This window comes from Ambystoma mexicanum, chromosome 10 (assembly GCF_040938575.1).
Source record: "Ambystoma mexicanum isolate Mex_15411 chromosome 10, UKY_AmexF1_1, whole genome shotgun sequence".
NCBI classification, from domain to species: domain Eukaryota; kingdom Metazoa; phylum Chordata; class Amphibia; order Caudata; family Ambystomatidae; genus Ambystoma; species Ambystoma mexicanum.
The window spans coordinates 1675510452-1675527850 of record NC_090932.1 but is presented as its reverse complement, the minus strand read 5'-3'; the positions used below and the strand labels follow the sequence as shown (position 1 = coordinate 1675527850).

Below are 17399 nucleotides of genomic sequence, written 5' to 3'. Positions count from 1 at the left end.
GACGTCTGAACAAGTTCATCAAGGCGCAAAAGTTCCGGATGGTCACCCTCCAGCACGTCCTGGGTCAGCTGGAGGAAGGAGACTTCCTATCGTCGTTGGATTTGGAGGATGCCTACTTCCATATTCCCATCCTAAAGGGGCACCGAAAATTCCTCAGGTTTGTGGTCCAAGGGCGTCACTACCAGTTCAAAGCCCTCCCCTTCGGACTACGGTCGGCACCCAGGGTATTCACCAAGTGCCTTGCACCGGTGGCGGCGCAGCTGCGCCGCGAGGGGATCCACGTCTACCCCTACCTGGACGACTGGCTCATCCGAGCCAAGACGAGGGAGCTCGCCGTGGATCACACGGCAAGGACCGTCCAACTTCTCACGGACCTGGGATTCTCCGTGAACTACGCCAAGTCTCACCTGGTACCCGCGCAAAACACACTGTTTCTGGGAGCGAAGCTCGACACAGTGTCCCTTCTGGCCTCCCCGTCGGAGGAAAGGACCAGGTCCATCCTGGGCAAGGTACAGCGGATGTTGGTTTCCGACGAGGCCAAGGTGAGGTCCATAAAGTCCCTCCTCGGAATGATGTCTTCTTGCATCTACCTCATTCCCATGTGCAGGCTCTGGATGCGCCCGTTGCAGGAGTTCCTGGACGCGCGCTGGATCCAAACTACGGGCGGCTTCGAGGAGAGGATCACACTCGACAAGAGTTTCCGCCGAGCGGTCCGGTGGTGGGGCATCCGCGCGCATCTGACGGCAGGCATGGACTTCCAGACCACCAGGAGACAGTGACCACGGATGCCTCCCTGGAAGGGTGGGGGAGCGGAGCGCACACCGAAAATCTGCACGCGAGAGTCCTTTGGCTCCCGACGGAGAAGTCCCTCCATATCAACGTCCTGGAGCTCCGTGCAGTGTTCTGGGCCCTCAGGTCCTTCCTCCCGTCCCTCAAGGGCAAGGTGGTGAGGATCTTCACCGACAACACCACCACCATGTTCTACATCAGGAAGCAGGGCGGTACCAGATCCCCAGCGCTGTCCAAGGAGGCGCAGGACCTGTGGCATTGGGCCGTCGCCCAAAGGATGTTTCTGGTGCCGTTTCATCTGGCAGGGATAAAAAACACCATCGCCGACTCACTCAGCAGGGAGCTGCGCTCGTGCCACGAGTGGGAACTACGGCAGGATCTAGTGGATCGCCTCTTCCGACGGTGGGGCACACCCCAGATCGACCTGTTCGCGACGGCGACGAACTCCAAGTGCCGGAGGTTCGCCAGCAGGTTTCCCCAGGCGAGGAGCATGGGCCATGCTTTCTCGTTCCCCTGGGAGGGCCTGTTCCTCTACGCGTTCCCTCCTTTGCCACTGCTAATCCGGCTCGTCAACCAGCTCAAGAGGTCACGGTGCAGGATGATCCTCGTCGCACCTGCGTGGCCGAGGCAGATATGGTTCCCGGACCTACTGGACTTGTCAGCGTCCCCGTCAATCAAGCTGCCAGTGGACGCGGATCTTCTCTCCAGGGAAGGAGGCGCCATCCTCCCATCATGACCCGAAATCGCTGAACTTGCAGGCCTGGCTCCTGCAGCGCTAGAGTTTGGAGGATACGACATACCGGCCGACTGCAGAGAGGTTCTTGCAAAGGCCAGGGCGTCCTCGACTCTTAAATGCTACGGACACAAATGGAAGAGGTTCTCTGTCTGGTGCCACGCACAGAAGATTAACCCTCTACGGATTACGGCTCCCCAGGTACTGCCGTACCTGCTGACGCTGGCCAAAGCTGGACTGGCACACGCGTCCATCAAGATTCATCTTGCTGCGATCTCCCGATACACCAGAACCACGGGACGGACGTCCTTGTGGTCTCATCGTCTGGTGAAAGAGTTCATGAAGGGACTGTTCAGATCGTTCCCGCCGGTGAAGGCTCCGGCCCCGGCGTGGGAGCTCAACGTGGTGCTGACCAAGCTCATGGGACCTCCGTTCGAGCCTCTGCACTCGGCCCCGTTGAAGTTTCTGTCGTGGAAAACAGCGTTTCTTGTGGCCATCACCTCCGCACGACGGGTGGGAGAGATCCAGGCCCTTTCCTGCAAGGCTCCGTACTTGACTTTTCATGACACGAGGGTAGTGCTCAGGACGCACCCTTCCTTCATGCCCAAGGTACCGTCGGACTTCCATCTCAACGAACCCTTGGTGTTGCCTGTGTTCTTCCCGTCTCCTTCGTCGCCGGCTGAAAGGACTTTGCACTCGCTGGATGTGGCTAGAGCGCTGAAGTTCTACGTGGACCGCACAAAGTGTTTTCGGAAGACGTCACAACTCTTTGTGAACTTTGGACCTGTCAATCAGGGGAAGGCTCTCTCGAAGGCTTCCATTTCCAGATGGCTCTCCGGCTGTATCATGTACTGTCATCGGTTGGCAAACCGACCGCTGCCTAGCCGTCCGAGAGCCCATTCCACCAGAGCGATCGCAGCTACCACGGCGTTCCTTTCTGGTGTGCCCCTGCTGGACATATGCAGGGCTGCTACGTGGAGGTCGACGCACACCTTTACGAAATTCTACTGCGTCGATCGGGACTCCAGGGAGGAGTCCAGGGTCGGCCAAGCAGTGCTGCGCAACCTGTTCGCCTGAGGTGAGCCTGGTGAGGAGGTAAGATGCTTAATGTTGAGTTTGATGTAATGCTTAATGTTGAGCCTTTGCCACCTCCCGTGGTTGTGCATGTGTGTACTGCTATGTATTCTTTATTCATGAGCATGTGAATCCATGCCAGACCCCATGCTGGAGAAGGAACAAGTTACTTACCTGTAACTGTTGTTCTCCAGCATGGGTCTGGCATGGATTCACATGCAAACCCTCCCGCCTACCCCTCTGCGGCTCTTCACTTGGTCATACTGCCACTTCACGTGCTTCCAAATCTGAAGATGGCTGCCAGAGGCGGTGCTTAGGTAGAGGGCAGTCATTGGCTGTGGTCAGTATGACGCAGAGACCAGTGATTGGTTATTACTACGAAAGACAGATCAGAAACGAAACTGATACTGGTTTTTTCTTTACCGAGGATTCCCAGCCTGACGACGGGGAATATTCATGAGCATGTGATTCCATGCCAGACCCATGCTAGAGAACAACAGTTACAGGTAAGTAACTTGTTCCTTAGTAATGATGATTCTTGTTTTGCAGGGTTCCGGCGATGGCGGATGACGGGCTGAAGTGAGTTGAAGATGGAGCCCGTGTGATGAATAGACGCGCCTGGAAGCACGTTAGTAAGCGCTTGTTGCCTGCTTCACGATGCGCTCTGTCTTTTTATTTTGCAGGTACAAGTTCGGAGCGGCTGCAGGGTGCCGGAATACCCACTGGGTTAGATGTGGAAAGGAGTAATGGCACGTGAGTATTAAAGTGCCCCAATGTCTTTAAACGCACCTTGTTTTGTCTTTCAGATGGGGGATGCAGCGCCAAAGGCCTCCGGAGCGTTCGAAGAGTTGGTAAGCTTTTGTCTTTCAGATGCCGGAATGCAGTGTGAAGACCTCCAGAGCGCACGAAGAGTAGGTAAGCCTTTGTCTTTCAGATGCCGGAATGCAGCGCGAGGCGTTGGTGACAGCCGATGGACCAGGTAAGTGAAGAGCTCACTGAAGACCGTAATGCTAACCTGTTCTTTCTTGTCTTTATAGGTGTTGCTGAAGACTGGATTCAGGATGGTAAGCCTTTTTCCTTAGGCCCAGGATCAGATGCAGAAGACACGATGAGCGTTCTGATGCAGAATAACGCAAAGCAAGATTCATCCATCGGGTGTGGTTTAAATAGCCTCCTGTAGTGCATAGGTCCCTCCTTCCACAGCCACGCCTAGGTAAGAAAAGAGTTCCTGCTTTCCAGAAGAGTTCCAGTGTTCTGAATCTAGGGAGTGGCTCCTGCCCCACCCAACAGGAAAAGTAGTTCCAAACAGAAGAGGATCAGAGGCTCAACTGGCAGGCAAGTAAGCAGCATGGTCTACTGCAGGTAAGTCCACCCAAGCATTATGAGCCCGGCGCTTCCAGAGCTGGGACTGGGCATATTTATGAGCCTGGTGCCACTGGCGCCAGGACTGGGTCCAAAAGGTCCCAATTGGGACTGGTTGGCACTCGGAACCTGGGTTATGGATCTGCTTCCAAGGGAGTTGGGAAAACCCTGACCTTTTGGAAGCAGAGATCATGACAGCGCCCTCGACGCCTTTTCTGTCGGTGCCGACTCGTTCGGCGCCCTCGACGCCTTTCGAGGCTGTGGTGTCGGAGGGGCCCCGTGGCACAGGGTTTGCCCCTAGAAAAGCTATGGCTAAGGTCCGGCACTGCTTTGGTCCACAGAGGTCTTCTTCTCCCCGCCTGGAGTACATTTCAGAGGGGGATGAAGGCTCTGATGGCGGCCTGGTTCCGGTTACGGTTCCAGATGACCTTATCTCGGGCCATAGCCAGTTTGATGACTTGAGGCAGTCGCTGCATGATGCCAGTGGACTGGACACCTCTCCGGAGGTTGAGTTGTGTCGGCCGGAGCCTGGCTCTCATGCCGATTCTTCATATCGGCGCCTTATGTCTCGGGTTACCGAGTACTTGGGTTGGTCAGCTCCCCCAGGGGAGTTCGTTCAGGATGATCTCACGGACATCCTTGATCTCGGTCAACCCACGTACCCGGTTTTGCCTTTTCATATGGCTCTTCAGAGAAGGGTGGCGGCGGCTTGGACTGCTCCGGAGAGTCTCCCGGCAGTGGGCAAGTCTTTGTCGCGAAAATACCGTCCAGCCAGTAGCGACCCCTGCTACTTGTCTATGCACCCCACCCCGGAGAGTTTGGTGTTGCAGGCGGCTACGGCCCCGGCAAAACAGGCGGCGTATCCTACCATCCCTCCGGATAGGGACGACAAACGTTTTGACGGCTGGGCGAAGAAAGTGTTTTCTTCGGGGGGGGTATGGCGCTTCAGGCAGCCAACTCCATATGTGCCTTGTCTCGTTTCACACACACTCTGTGGAACTGTGTTGCATTAGCCGCTGATCATATTCCCGAAGGGGACGAACGTGATGGTTTCCTTGCTATGGTTCAGGATGGCAAGGATGCTATGTGTGAGACCGTTCAGTCGGGTTTGGACTTGGCGGACTGTGTCAGCCGGTCCATGGCGGCGAGCACCGTAATGTGCAGGTTTGCGTGGTTGCGGAAGTCTGGGTTCGCTCCTGATGTGCAGTCCCAACTCCTCAACATGCCTTTTGACGGTGAACACCTTTTTGGCAGCAAGGCTGACGAGAGCCTTGAGAGGTTGCAGATCTCCAAAGCTGCAGCGAGATCGTTGGGCGCTGCAGTTCGCCAACCTCCGCCTTTTCGTCCTAGGGGACAGCAATGGAGGGGAGGTTCCTTTCGCTATTACTCGTCCTTCAGTAAAGCGAGAGGAGCTAGCAGTCAAAGAGGCCATCGTAAGTGTGCCAGAGGTGGAAACAAAGGTACTCGAGGTGCCAAGGCCGCTCTGGCAGTTGCCTCTTTGCCCTCAGGCAACGCAGCTACCCCTCAGTCATGAGGCCAGGTCCCATGGTTCGCCGGTTGGGGGAAGGCTGACGCAGCATCTTGTAGAGTGGCGAGCCATTACTTCGGATGTGTGGGTTCTGGAGATCATAACCCACGGCTACGGTCTTCCTTTTCGGCAGAGGCCTCATGACAATCCACCAGGGAACCTCTCTTTGAAGAGTCTGGATCCGCTCCTTGCCAGAGGAACAAGGGATGGTATTCCCCTTATTTTTTGATTTCAAAGAAAGACAGAGGATTGAGACCCATCATGGACTTGCACGGTTTGAACAAACTCCTCAGGAAGGACAAGTTCAAGATGGTAACTCTTTCTCAAGTCCTCCAGGCCCTTCAACTTCAGGACTGGTTGGTGTCTCTCAACCTCAAGGATGCTTACTTCCATGTGCCGATCCATCCCAAGCACAAGAAGTACCTGAGGTTTGCGGTTGGCGACTCGCACTTTCAGTTTCGGGTCCTGCCGTTCGGATTGACCTCTGCCCCGAGGGTTTTCACCAAGCTCATGGTGGTGGTGGCAGCGCATCTCAGGAAAGGGGGGATTCATGTCTACCCCTACCTGGACGATTGGTTGATCAGGGGGAGCTCTCCCAAGCAAGTCCTGGATCATCTGTCCGTCACCCTCCACTCCCTTCACAGGCTGGGCTTCTCCATCAATTTAAAGAAGTCCCATTTGACACCAATGCAGCGGCTCCAGTTCATCGGAGCAGTGCTCGACACGTCCCTGGGGCAGTGTTTTCCTCCTCGGGTAAGGGCTTTTTACATTCAGCAGATGGTGCACAAGTTTCAGCTTGCCCAGAATCTCCCAGCGTCCGAATTCTTGAGACTGCTCGGCCTCATGGCATCCTGCATTCTTCTAGTGCCAGTGGCTCGTCTGCGGATGAGATGTTTGCAGTGGGCACTCAAGCTCCAGTGGTCTCAGTCCTCCGGCAGGCTGTCGGACCGTGTTCAGGTGCCGCCCTCGGTAGCCCGGGACCTTCTGTGGTGGGCCGTCGAGGGCAATCTGATGAATGGGGCCCCATTTTGGCTGCCCTGGCCAGAGGTGACGATCGTGACGGACACATCCCTCACGGGATGGGGAGCTCATGCCAACGAGTTGACAGTCAGCGGTCGTTGGTCTCCGTCGGAATCCAGACTCCATATCAATCTGTTGGAGCTGAGGGCCGTCAGGCTAGCCCTGAAAGCTTTTCTGACGACTGTGCGCGGGAAGAGTGTCCTGATTCTAACGGACAACACGGTGGCCATGCACTACCCCAACAAAAAGGGGGGGGGAGGGTCACTTCCGCTGAGTAGGGAGGCGATGCAGCTCGAGTTCTCTGCCATCCAGCAGGAAGTTTCGATCTCGGCGGTCCATCTGGCCGGAGACGACGAGACGGCGGACGCTCTGAGCAGGCAGAGCACGATCTCTCACGAGTGGGAGCTGGCTCAGGAGATTCTCCTGGAGATCTTCGCCTTTTAGGGGACCCTTCAAGTGGATCTCTTCGCCTCCAGTGTCAACCGGAAGTGCGAAATGTTTTGCTTGCGGGAATTCCCTCCAAAAGGAGCCTTAGGAGACGCGTTTGTTGTGGAGTGGTCATTCCCACTGTTGTACGCGTTTCCTCCAGTCCCAGTCATCCCGCAAGTGCTGCGGAGGTTACGGAGGTTCGGATCCCGGATGATCCTCATTGCTCTGGCGTGGGCCCGGAGGACGTGGTACCCGGACCTTCTAGACTTGTCCATCTGCCCTCCACGTCGTCTTCCCTACCGAGACGATCTGCTCTCACGGAAGGGGGTTTTCCATCCAGAGGTCAGATCCCTCAATCTTCACGCTTGGCTTCTGAAAGGTTGAGGTATAAGGATTGGGACCTCCCTGAAGACGTGATGGAGGTGTTGCTCTCGGCCAGGCGGCTGGCAACAAAGTGTCTGTACCGTTGCCGTTGGAGAAAGTTCTGCGACTGGTGCAGAGTTCAGAATGTGGATCCTTTTGAATGCGACATTCCCATGGTTTTGTCTTTTTTGCTTTCTTTGGCCCACAGGGGCTTGCAAGTGCAAAGGTTACCTGGCGGCGCTGTCCATATTTAAGCGCTCGTCTGAAGAGTGTTCCTATTTTAAAATTCTTTTAATTTCGCAGTTTTTGAAAGGGCTCACTAATGTGTTCCCTCCGTCACTTTCTCTGGTGCCAGGTTGGGATTTGAACCTTGTTCTTAAGTTTCTTGTGGGTGCTCAGTTTGAGCCTTTACATTCTTGCCCTTTGGGGCTGTTAACTCTGAAAACTGTGTTTTTGGTTGCGGTTTCTTCCGCTCGCTGAGTGAGTTACAGGCACTTTCAGTTAAGCCACACTTCACTGTGTTTCATAAGGACAGGGTTGTCCTTAGATTTCGTCCTTCTTTTCTTCCGAAGGTGGTTTATTCTTCCGATGTTCTATCCTCCTCCACATCCTGGTAAGGAAGAGGAGAGGCTCCATAGGCTTGATCCTAGGAGAGCGTTGAGCTTTTATATCTCGCGCATGTCCCGGGTCGGAGTGGACGATCAACTTTTCATTGGTTATGCTGGAAAGCGTTTGGGACAAGCTGTGGTGAAACAGACTTTGTCTCGTTGGATTATTTTAGCTATCTCCGAGTGTTATCGCTTGGCGGGTAAGGACCCTCCGGCTGGCTTGCGGGCCCATTCTACCAGAGGAGTGGCTGCGCCTACTGCCCTGCAGAGGGGAGTTCCTATTCGTCACATCTGTGATGCAGCCACCTGGGCTTCAGTACATACTTTTGTACGTCACTATTCCCTTGATTCCATCAGAGGGCAAGATCTGGCCTTTGGCAAGGCAGTTCTCTATTCCGCAATTTGATTGGGCATGCTAAATTTGTATTCTAAATTCTTTCCCACCTCCTTGCTCTGGTACTGCTTTGGGAGTCTGTCATAGATATGGAATACGTCGGAGGACCCAATCCCCTCGAAGAACAAGTTACTTTCTTACCTGGTAACGTTCTTTCGATGGGATGGTCCGACGACGTATTCCATATCGCTCCCTCCCTGCCTCCCCCCCTGCAGAATTTCTTTTGCGATTGCAGCTTGCGTTCCGCAAGGCCTTGTGTGTCTGACTGGCAGAAAACTGGTGGCACACATTCTGGGAAAAAACTATAACTGAGGCTATGGGCGTCGTGTTTCCTACTTATCACATTGAGTGACGTCGGCCGTTGGAGGAGGTCCTCGGGGACGGCGCATCAACGTCATCGACGCAGGACGCAGATGCCAAAGATTTTCCAAAGCAGCACAGCTGTGGACATTACCTGTCATAGATATGGAATACGTCGTCGGACCATCCCATCGAAAGAACGTTAGCAGGTAAGAAAGTAACCTGTTCTTCTTCACATGCAAACCCTCCCTCCTACCCCTCTGCGGCTCTTCACTTTGTCATACTGCCACTTTGCGTGCTACCAAATCTGAGGATGGCTGCCAGAGGAGGGGCTTGGGGAGAGGGCAGTCATTGGCTGCGGGCAGTATGACCCAGAGACCAGTGATTGGTTACTACTGAGAAAGACAGATCAGAAACAAAACTGATACTGATTTTTCCTTTACCAACGATTCCCGGCCTGACGGGGAATATTCATGAGCATGTGAATCCATGCCAGACCCATGCTGGAGAAACACAGTTACAGGTAAGTAACTTGTTCCAAGTGCCTAGCATCGGTGGTGGCGTGGCTGCGCCTGCAGGGGATCCACATTTACCCCTTTCTGGACGATTGGCTCATCCGAGCAAAGACTAGAGAACTTGCCGTCGGACACATAGCGAAGACTGTCCAACTGCTCACGGATCTGGGTTTCTCCATCAACTTCACCAAATCCCACCTGGTTACGTCGCAGGTCGCACTGTTTCTGGGCGCTAAGCTCGACACAGTAGCGCGACTGGCCTCCCAGTCGGAGGAAAGGACGAAGGCCATCATGGGCAAGGTGCAGCGGGTGTTGGCGATGGATGTGGCCAGGGTGAGGTCCATCAAGTCCCTCCTCAGCATGATGTCCTTGTGTATCTACCTAGTGCGCCTGTGCAGACTGCGGATGCGGCCACTGCAAGAGTTCCTTAATGACTGCTGGATGCAAGCGGCGGGCAGCTTCAAAGACAGGATCCCGCTCAATGAGGCCTTCCGCCAAGCGATCCGATGGTGGGGCGCCCGCGTGCATCTGGCGGCGGGTGCAGATTTCCAGACCCCGGCGCATCAGGAGACGGTGACGACGGATGCCTCCCTGGAGGGGTGGGGAGCACACACCGGAGATCTCCACGCAAGAGGCCTTTGGGTCCCGGAGGAGAGGTCACTACATACCAACATTCTGGAGCTCCGAGCCGTATTCTGGGCTCTCGGATCGTTCCTCCCATCCCTCAAGGGCAAGGTGGTGAGGATCTTCACCGACAACACCACCACGATGTTCTACATCCGAAAGCAGGGAGACACCAGATCCCCAGCCCTATCCAAGGAGGCCCAGGATCTGTGGCACTGGGCCGTCGCCCAGGGGATGTTTCTGGTGCCCTTCCACCTGGCAGGAATAAAGAACACCATTGCAGACTCGATCAGCAGGGAGCTGCGCTCGTGCCACGAGTGGGAGCTGTGGCAGGATCAAGTGGATCGGCTATTCAAACGATTGGGCATTCCCCAGATCGACGTATTCGCGACGGCGTCGAACACCAAGTGCCGGAGGTTTGCCAGCAGGTTTCCCGTAGCCGGGGAGCATGGGCGATGCCTTCTCATTCCCCTGGGACGGCCTGTTTCTGTACGCGTTGCCGTTGCTGCTGCGACTCATCAACCAACTCAACAGGTCCCTTTGCGGGTTGATCCTCGTCGTACCGACCTGGCTAAGACATATCTGGCTCCCGGACCCTCCCCTCTCCCCCCCCAGTCAAGCTGTCGACGGACGTGGATCTCCTCGCCAGAGAAAGGGCTCCATCACGACCCAGGATCGCTGAACTTGCAGGCCTGGCTCCTACAGCAGTAGAGTTTGGAGGGTACGATATCCCGGCGGAATGCAAGGAGGTGCTTTTAAAGGCCAGTGCGTCCTCAACTCTTAAGTGCGATGGACCTAAGTGGTAGAGGTTCTCTGTCTGGTGCAGTGCACAGAAGATTAACCCTCTGCAGATTACTGCCCCTCAAGTGCTGCCGTACTTATTATTGTTAGCCAAGGCGGGGCTGGCCCATGGCTCCATCAAAATCCATCTGGCGCTATTACCCCCCGCCACACCAGAACTATGGGGCGCTCATCTTTGTGGTCCTATCGCTTGGTGAAGGAGTTCTTGAAGGGACTGTTCCAATCGTTCCGCCGGTGAAGGCTCCGGCCCCGGTGCGGGAGCTCAACGTGGTGCTGACTAGGCTCATGGGGCCACCATTCGAGCCTCTACATTCTGCACCGTTGAAGTTCCTGCCGTGGAAAACAATGTTTCTTGTCGCCATCACCTCCGCGCAACGAGTGGGAGAGATCCAGGCCCTCTCCTGTAAACCTCCATACCTGACCTTCCACGAGACAAGGGTGGTGCTGAGGACGCACCCCTCCTTCATGCCCAAGGTGCCGTCGGACTTTCATCTCAACGAGCCCTTGGTGTTACCTGTTTTCTTCCCGTCGCCTTCGTTGCCGGCAGAGAGGACTTTGCACTCGCTAAATGTAGCTAGAGCACTGAAGTTCTATGTGGACCGCACGAAGAGTTTTCGGAAGACATCACAGCTGTTTGTGAACTTTGGACCTGTGAACTACGGGAAGGCCCTCTCGAAGGCTTCAATTTCCAGATGGCTCTCCGGCTGCATCATGCACTGTCACTGGTTGCCAAACCGACCGTTGCCCGGCCATCCGAGAGACCATTCGACCAGAGCGATCGCTGCTACCACGGTGTTCCTATCTGATGTGCCCCTTCTGGACATCTGCAGGGCTGCTACGTGGAGGTCGACGCACACTTTCACAAGATTCTACTGCGTCGACCGAGATTCCAGGGAGGAGTCCAGAGTCGGCCAAGCAGTGCTGCGCAACCTGTTCGTCTAAGGGTGGGCCTGGTGAGGAGGTAAGAGATGCTTAATGTTGAGCCTTGCCACTTCCCGTGGTTGTGCATGTGTGTACTGCCATGTATTCTTGTATTCATGAGCACGTGAATCCATGCCAGACCCTATGCTGGCGAAGGAACAAGTTGCTTACCTTTAACTGTTCTCCAACATGGGTCTGGCATGGATTCACATGCGAACCCTCCGTCCTACCCCTCTGCGGCTCTTCACTTGGTCCTACTGCCATGTTACGTGCTACCAAATCTGAGGATGGCTACCAGGGGAGGGGCTTAGGGAGAGGGCAGTCATTGGCTGGGGGCAGTATGACCCAGAGTCCAGTGCTTGGCTCTTAGGAGAAAGACAGTTCAGAAACTAAACTCAAACTGATTTTTTCTTTACCGTGGATTCCCAGCCTGACGGGGAATTTTCATGAGCATGTGAATCCGTGCCAGACCCATGCTGGAGAACACAAGTTACAGGTAAGTAACTTGTTCCTTGCTTCTGTTGAGCCTTGCCACCTCCCATGCTTGTCTATGTATGTACTGCTATGTTTTAATTCATGACCATGTGATGTTACCTGTAACTGTTGTTCTGCAGCATGGGTCTTTCATAGATTCACATGCGAACACTCCTGCCTGCCCCTCTGTGGCTCTTCTTGGTCATACTACCACTTAACGTTATACCAAATATGAAGATGGCTGCCAGAGGAAGGGCTTAGGGAGAGGGTAGTCATTGGCTGGGGGCAGTATGACCCAGACCTTAGTGATTGGTTTACATACCCATGCTTGAGAACTAACTTGTTCCATCTCTGCTTTCCACACAGGACCCTCACTAATTTCCCAGATAATTATAATAACTTATACAATCAACCTGTACCTAGGTATTGCTGATTTCTTCACCAAGAAATTACAATGTATTGAGAACATAGTGGCAAGACTTTGAACAGGAGAGGGAACACATCACCCCAGCCCTGAGACGTCCCCACTCGCTACCTCTGGAAGAAAATCCATTTTAAAGCACTCTGCAATGTACACAGAGCACTGCATGGTCAGGGAGCAGAATTCCTTCTATCGAAAACCCTCTCAACTGCAAATGATCCTTAGATTTAACAATTGCATATTTATCAAATTCAAACCCTTTGAGAAAAATTGAGAAATTCTACCTTTTCCTTCCTACCATTGATTACTTATCTTTGATTTCCATCTCCCAATGTAGCTTCTCTTTAGAAACCTTACTGTCACAATGGTGGAGGGGTAAGCACAGCTCAGTGTCTGCTCTGCCTAACGCCTCTGCGTGTTTAGCGCCAGATAAGGTGTTGCCACCTCCCCATGACCGTAGGGCTTTTTTTCTGCACACTCCTCTCCCTCTAGGAACACTGCATCTTTCCAGATGTTCTTGTTTTTTCGTTCCTTCGACGATATACGGAATCCATCAGTCTTCCGTGTTTAAATCCTATGTTGTCTGCTGATTATGTATGCATGTCTCTGATACCAATCGAATCTGTTCATTGCTGCAGTGAGGGGCATTAAACACAAGATTGTAATTCGTCAATGCACCCCTTGTATTTGGGAACGGGAGGTGAAGCGGTTTCATAATCTAGTAGACTCATTTCGTAAAACTGACAGTTCCATAAAAACGTTTTAAATGCTACACTGTAAAAACTCAGTACAGATTAAAACAATTAATTACACTTCTCAGCCATCAAATAAGAACCGGTTTAACTTCCTCCACCAGGAGAAAGGTGACTGACTCATTTGTTGTCCCGACGTGGATCACCACACCCAAGAAAGGTTTTCGGTCCTTAAGGGCAAAAAGATAAAGCTCCATGTGGTCAGAGTCACTCGGTGTTTCTCAGAAGCATGATTCTTCTTGTTCTTCTTCCTCATCAGAGGGGCCACTACTGCAGATACTTCTATGAAGACCAGGTTCCTTTCTCAACCCAATAATATTCTCCGGACAAATGGGTGGCCTTCAGTCTCAAGATGCTCTACATCTTTGCTTACACGCTGGCTGCTTTGGCATTGATGCACATGGCCTCTGTCCCGGTGAGGCCAGCTGAGTCCACTACGCATAAACCATCCAAGAGAGGCACAGATAAGTTGCACGACTGTATGCCCTTAGGCTAAGCTGCGTGGAACATTGGTAAGAATCCGTCTCTACTTTATAACCAGCTCAATCTTTGGACGTTCGTTCTCTGCTTCCTTCCCGGGTGCTGCCAGAATTTCTCCGGATAATGCCCTTCAATCTAGGAGTGGTTGGCTCGATTAGTAGATATTTATTATAAGGGGACCCCATTCCCTTTGGTTTTGATCCCCTTGTATCCCAAAGAAATTGGGACGTTACCAGAGGAAATTTATGGTCAGTAAGGTGACTTGGTAGACATTGCTTCTGACTTGAAGGCGAGAAGTGGATGGGGACCTCGGCAGAAACACCAATGCTGTTGGATATGTTGAAAACAGATTTTTAAAATGTTTTTTAACCATAATCAGCCTTTTTATTTTATGACTTAAATACAGTTTACCTTCATGGATATCACAAACAGCAAATGTAATGCTAATGACTAAATGAATTCTTATTTCTAAAATACTGTGTGCTCTTCTATCATTGTTTTCTGTGCAAAATGCAGCCTTTTCTCAGTAACCTATTCCACTTGCCATTTTATATATTATAATTTCCAAGGATCAATAACTTTTGTTTTTCCTTTTAGCTTGACTACACACCACACAGTGCAGACTGGACCAGGGAGACTAGAGGATTACATTTGACAAGTGCAAAGTCTTTGGACAATTGGCTGTTGATATATACAAGAAGAAATTATGACGCTGCTAATGCACTAGTACAGAATTTGTTTAAAGTTACACCTGCCATGGGCATCAAAATGAACAAAGCCATCATGTAAGAATAGTTAGCACATTTTTAATTTGTTTTGATAGTCTCTTAAGATGCTTTGGGTGTTTTCATTTTTGCAACAGATGGCCCTTGTAAATACTATCATTCACTTTCGCCATGCCTTGTATATTGAAACAATTCATAAATGGTTGTTGAGTGGTATTTTTAGTTTTTAACAGTGCCAATATTACCAGAGAACAAACCATTCTCCAGCATGGGGTCTGGCATGGATTCACATGCTCATGAATATTCCCCGTCGTCAGGCTGGGAATCCTCGGTAAAGAAAAAACCAGTATCAGTTTCGTTTCTGATCTGTCTTTCGTAGTAATAACCAATCACTGGTCTCTGCGTCATACTGACCACAGCCAATGACTGCCCTCTACCTAAGCACCGCCTCTGGCAGCCATCTTCAGATTTTTACCGCACGTTCATGTGTTGGGATCCTCGTGCTATTGCTCTCGAGCGTTAGTGCTATTTTTCGCGCTTTTTTCACAAAAAACTTCGATTCTTTCGGTCAAAGAGCCTCAAGCTCCACCCATCCTACATCCGATCAACGGGGACCCGTGTCGGATTCATCTGTGCCCCTCAAGGGTGAAGATTTCGTCGAGCTACACTTCGGAGGAATCCAGAAGCTTCTCAGGCCCGGTCTCAGAGATGGCCCAGGAGAAGGGAAGCTCGAAGCCCGGAAAGCTGTTCAGGGTCTGCCCTGGATGCCAGCTGCAGAACGTCTTCAAGGAGGACGAACACTCTTTCTGCCTTTACTGCCTTCATGAGGACAAGACGCACGTGGAGAAGGACTGTGCGTTTTGCGGCAACATGTCGGAACGGACCATGAAGGACCGCCATCAACGTCTCGCCAACTGGCTGGAGGGTAAGAGCCCGTCTGGCGAGAAGAAGAAGAAATCCGAGCGGTCTTCTAAGACCTTTGAGGGCGCCCCGGCGACGGGGGCCCAACATAAGGCCAAGCACCGCGAGTCCGCTGGCACCGGGAGCGCCGAACGGTCGGGCTCTACGGGCGCCAGGCAGGGCGCACCTTCCCCGGCACCATCAACCACGAGCCAACGCTCTGGGTCGGGTAAGAGGAAGGCCGAGCACCCGGCGAAGCTCCTGGAGAGGCCCCGGTCGAGCTCTAAGGCAGAGGAGGAGCGTGGCAGTGCCCCCTCCCTCAAGGATAAGGCGGTGAGCGCACCTAAGGTGGTGAAGGCCTTGATCCATCCGACCAAGCCCTCTATCGAAACGGTCGCGGCGGCCCTGGCTCAGCCTGTGGTGGCTGCACCAGTGGTGGCGACCTCAGGGCCCAGAATCTCCCTGCCTCCTCGGAGGGAGTCTTCCTTTGTGCCCATCGATAGGACCCCCGTGAAACCCTCCGTGGGGAAGAAGAAGGGGGGGCAGGGCGTCGTCGGAGATTCGGCCTCAACCTCAGAAGAGGAGCTGATCGAGGTCTTAAGCCACGGCCTAGGCGTGGAAGGCGGCCAGCCCGTCGGAATGGACCCCGACGCAGGTGACGACGACGACATCGTCGAGGATACCGACGGGGCCCCTGCTCGCCCGTCGGATTCCCCTCTGCCAGCGCCGCAAGACAACTCGGCGGCCATTTTGTTGGCCATACAGTCCTTATGCTCCGAGATAAGGACGAGGCTACCGTTACCGACGGAGGAACCTCTCCCGTCGGGGGATCCAGAACCGGGACCTTCTGGTGTTCCCCCTACCAAGAAAAGAAGGATCCATCCACCACCTCCTTTTCAACCGTCGCGCCCCTTCCAGCCCTCCTCCCCGTCCACCCGAGGGGATGATACGGGGACTGACACGGCAGCGACGGGTACGGACGACGAGGCATACGACGAGGATTTTCCGTCGTCGCCTCCCACCAGGGCTTCTCCGCCCGACGAGATCGGATCTTTCCACTCCATGATCTCCAGGGCTTCCGAGCTTTTCCAACTCTGCCCTGAGGAGAAGAAAAAGGAAGGCTTCCTTTATCAGCGGCGCGAGGCCAAGAGGAAGACGGTCCTCTCAGTGCCTCTGTTGGACGACATTTGGGATGAGGGCCTTTCCCTCCTCAAGAACCCTTCCACGACGCCAGCTAGAAGAGACCGGTACGAGAAAAAGTACCGGGTCCCGGACACGGCCCCCCTGTGCCTCCGGGCGCAGCCTACCCCGGACTCCGTCGTCTCCGCGGCAGCCAGGAAGAAAGCGGGGGGGGGTGCGGCCTCCACATCGACTTCCCCGCCGGACGGCGAGGGAAAGAAATTGGATGCTATGGGACGTAGAGTCATCTCGTCGGCAGCGACGACGATTAAAGCGGCCAACGCCTTGGCTATCGTGGCCCGCTATGACAGGGAGCTCTGGTACAAGATGGCTCCCCTGCTGGATTTTCTGCCGGACGACAAGAGGGCGGAGGCCCTTGAGATCCTGCAGGAAGGTGAGGTGGCCTCGGACCACGCCATCACCGTGGCGACGGACATCGCCGACACCGGGTTCCGCCAGCTGGGCAACGGCGTTTGCCTTAGACGTCGTGGATGGCTCAAAGCTACGGATTTCCGGCAGGACGTCCAGACCAGAGTCCTGGACATGCCCTTCGACGGGAACAACCTGTTTGGGAAGACAGTGGACGATTCCCTTCAGGCCATCAAGGCGGATACTGAGACGGCCCGGGCCCTTGGAGTCCTGCAACGACGGACGCCCTTTCGGAGCGGCGGAGGCAAGGGCGCCTCCAAAGGTTCCGGCGGGGGTTTCGCTTCCTACCGTCAAGCGGCCCGCTCGTCGTCGCAAGAGGCCTACAGAGGACGAGGCAAGTCTAGCGGACCCCGCCGTCGTCGCCAAGGAGGTCAAGGCGGCAAGGCCGCGCCCAAGCAGGATTGAACCGGCCGTGGGGTCGGGCCCCCACCGAAGCACCCCGGTTGGAGGCCGGCTGGCGGGCTTCGTCAGCGTGTGGGAGTCCATCTCCACCGACCGTTGGGTGCTGGACGCCCTGGCCCGGGGCCACGCGCTCGAGTTTCAAAGAAGGTGCCCGCGCGTCCCCCCCGTGGCCAGGA

General features: G+C 54.1%; 1 protein-coding gene across 1 annotated transcript in view; it reads left to right on the top strand.

Annotated features, from left to right (window-relative positions):
* Positions 1-17399, top strand: part of PIWIL1 (piwi like RNA-mediated gene silencing 1) — a 1334367-nt gene that overhangs the window by 888774 nt on the left and 428194 nt on the right. The window contains exon 13 of the mRNA XM_069620111.1: positions 14186-14373. Coding sequence (XP_069476212.1) covers positions 14186-14373 — 188 coding nt within the window. The remainder of the gene's footprint in view (positions 1-14185; positions 14374-17399) is intronic.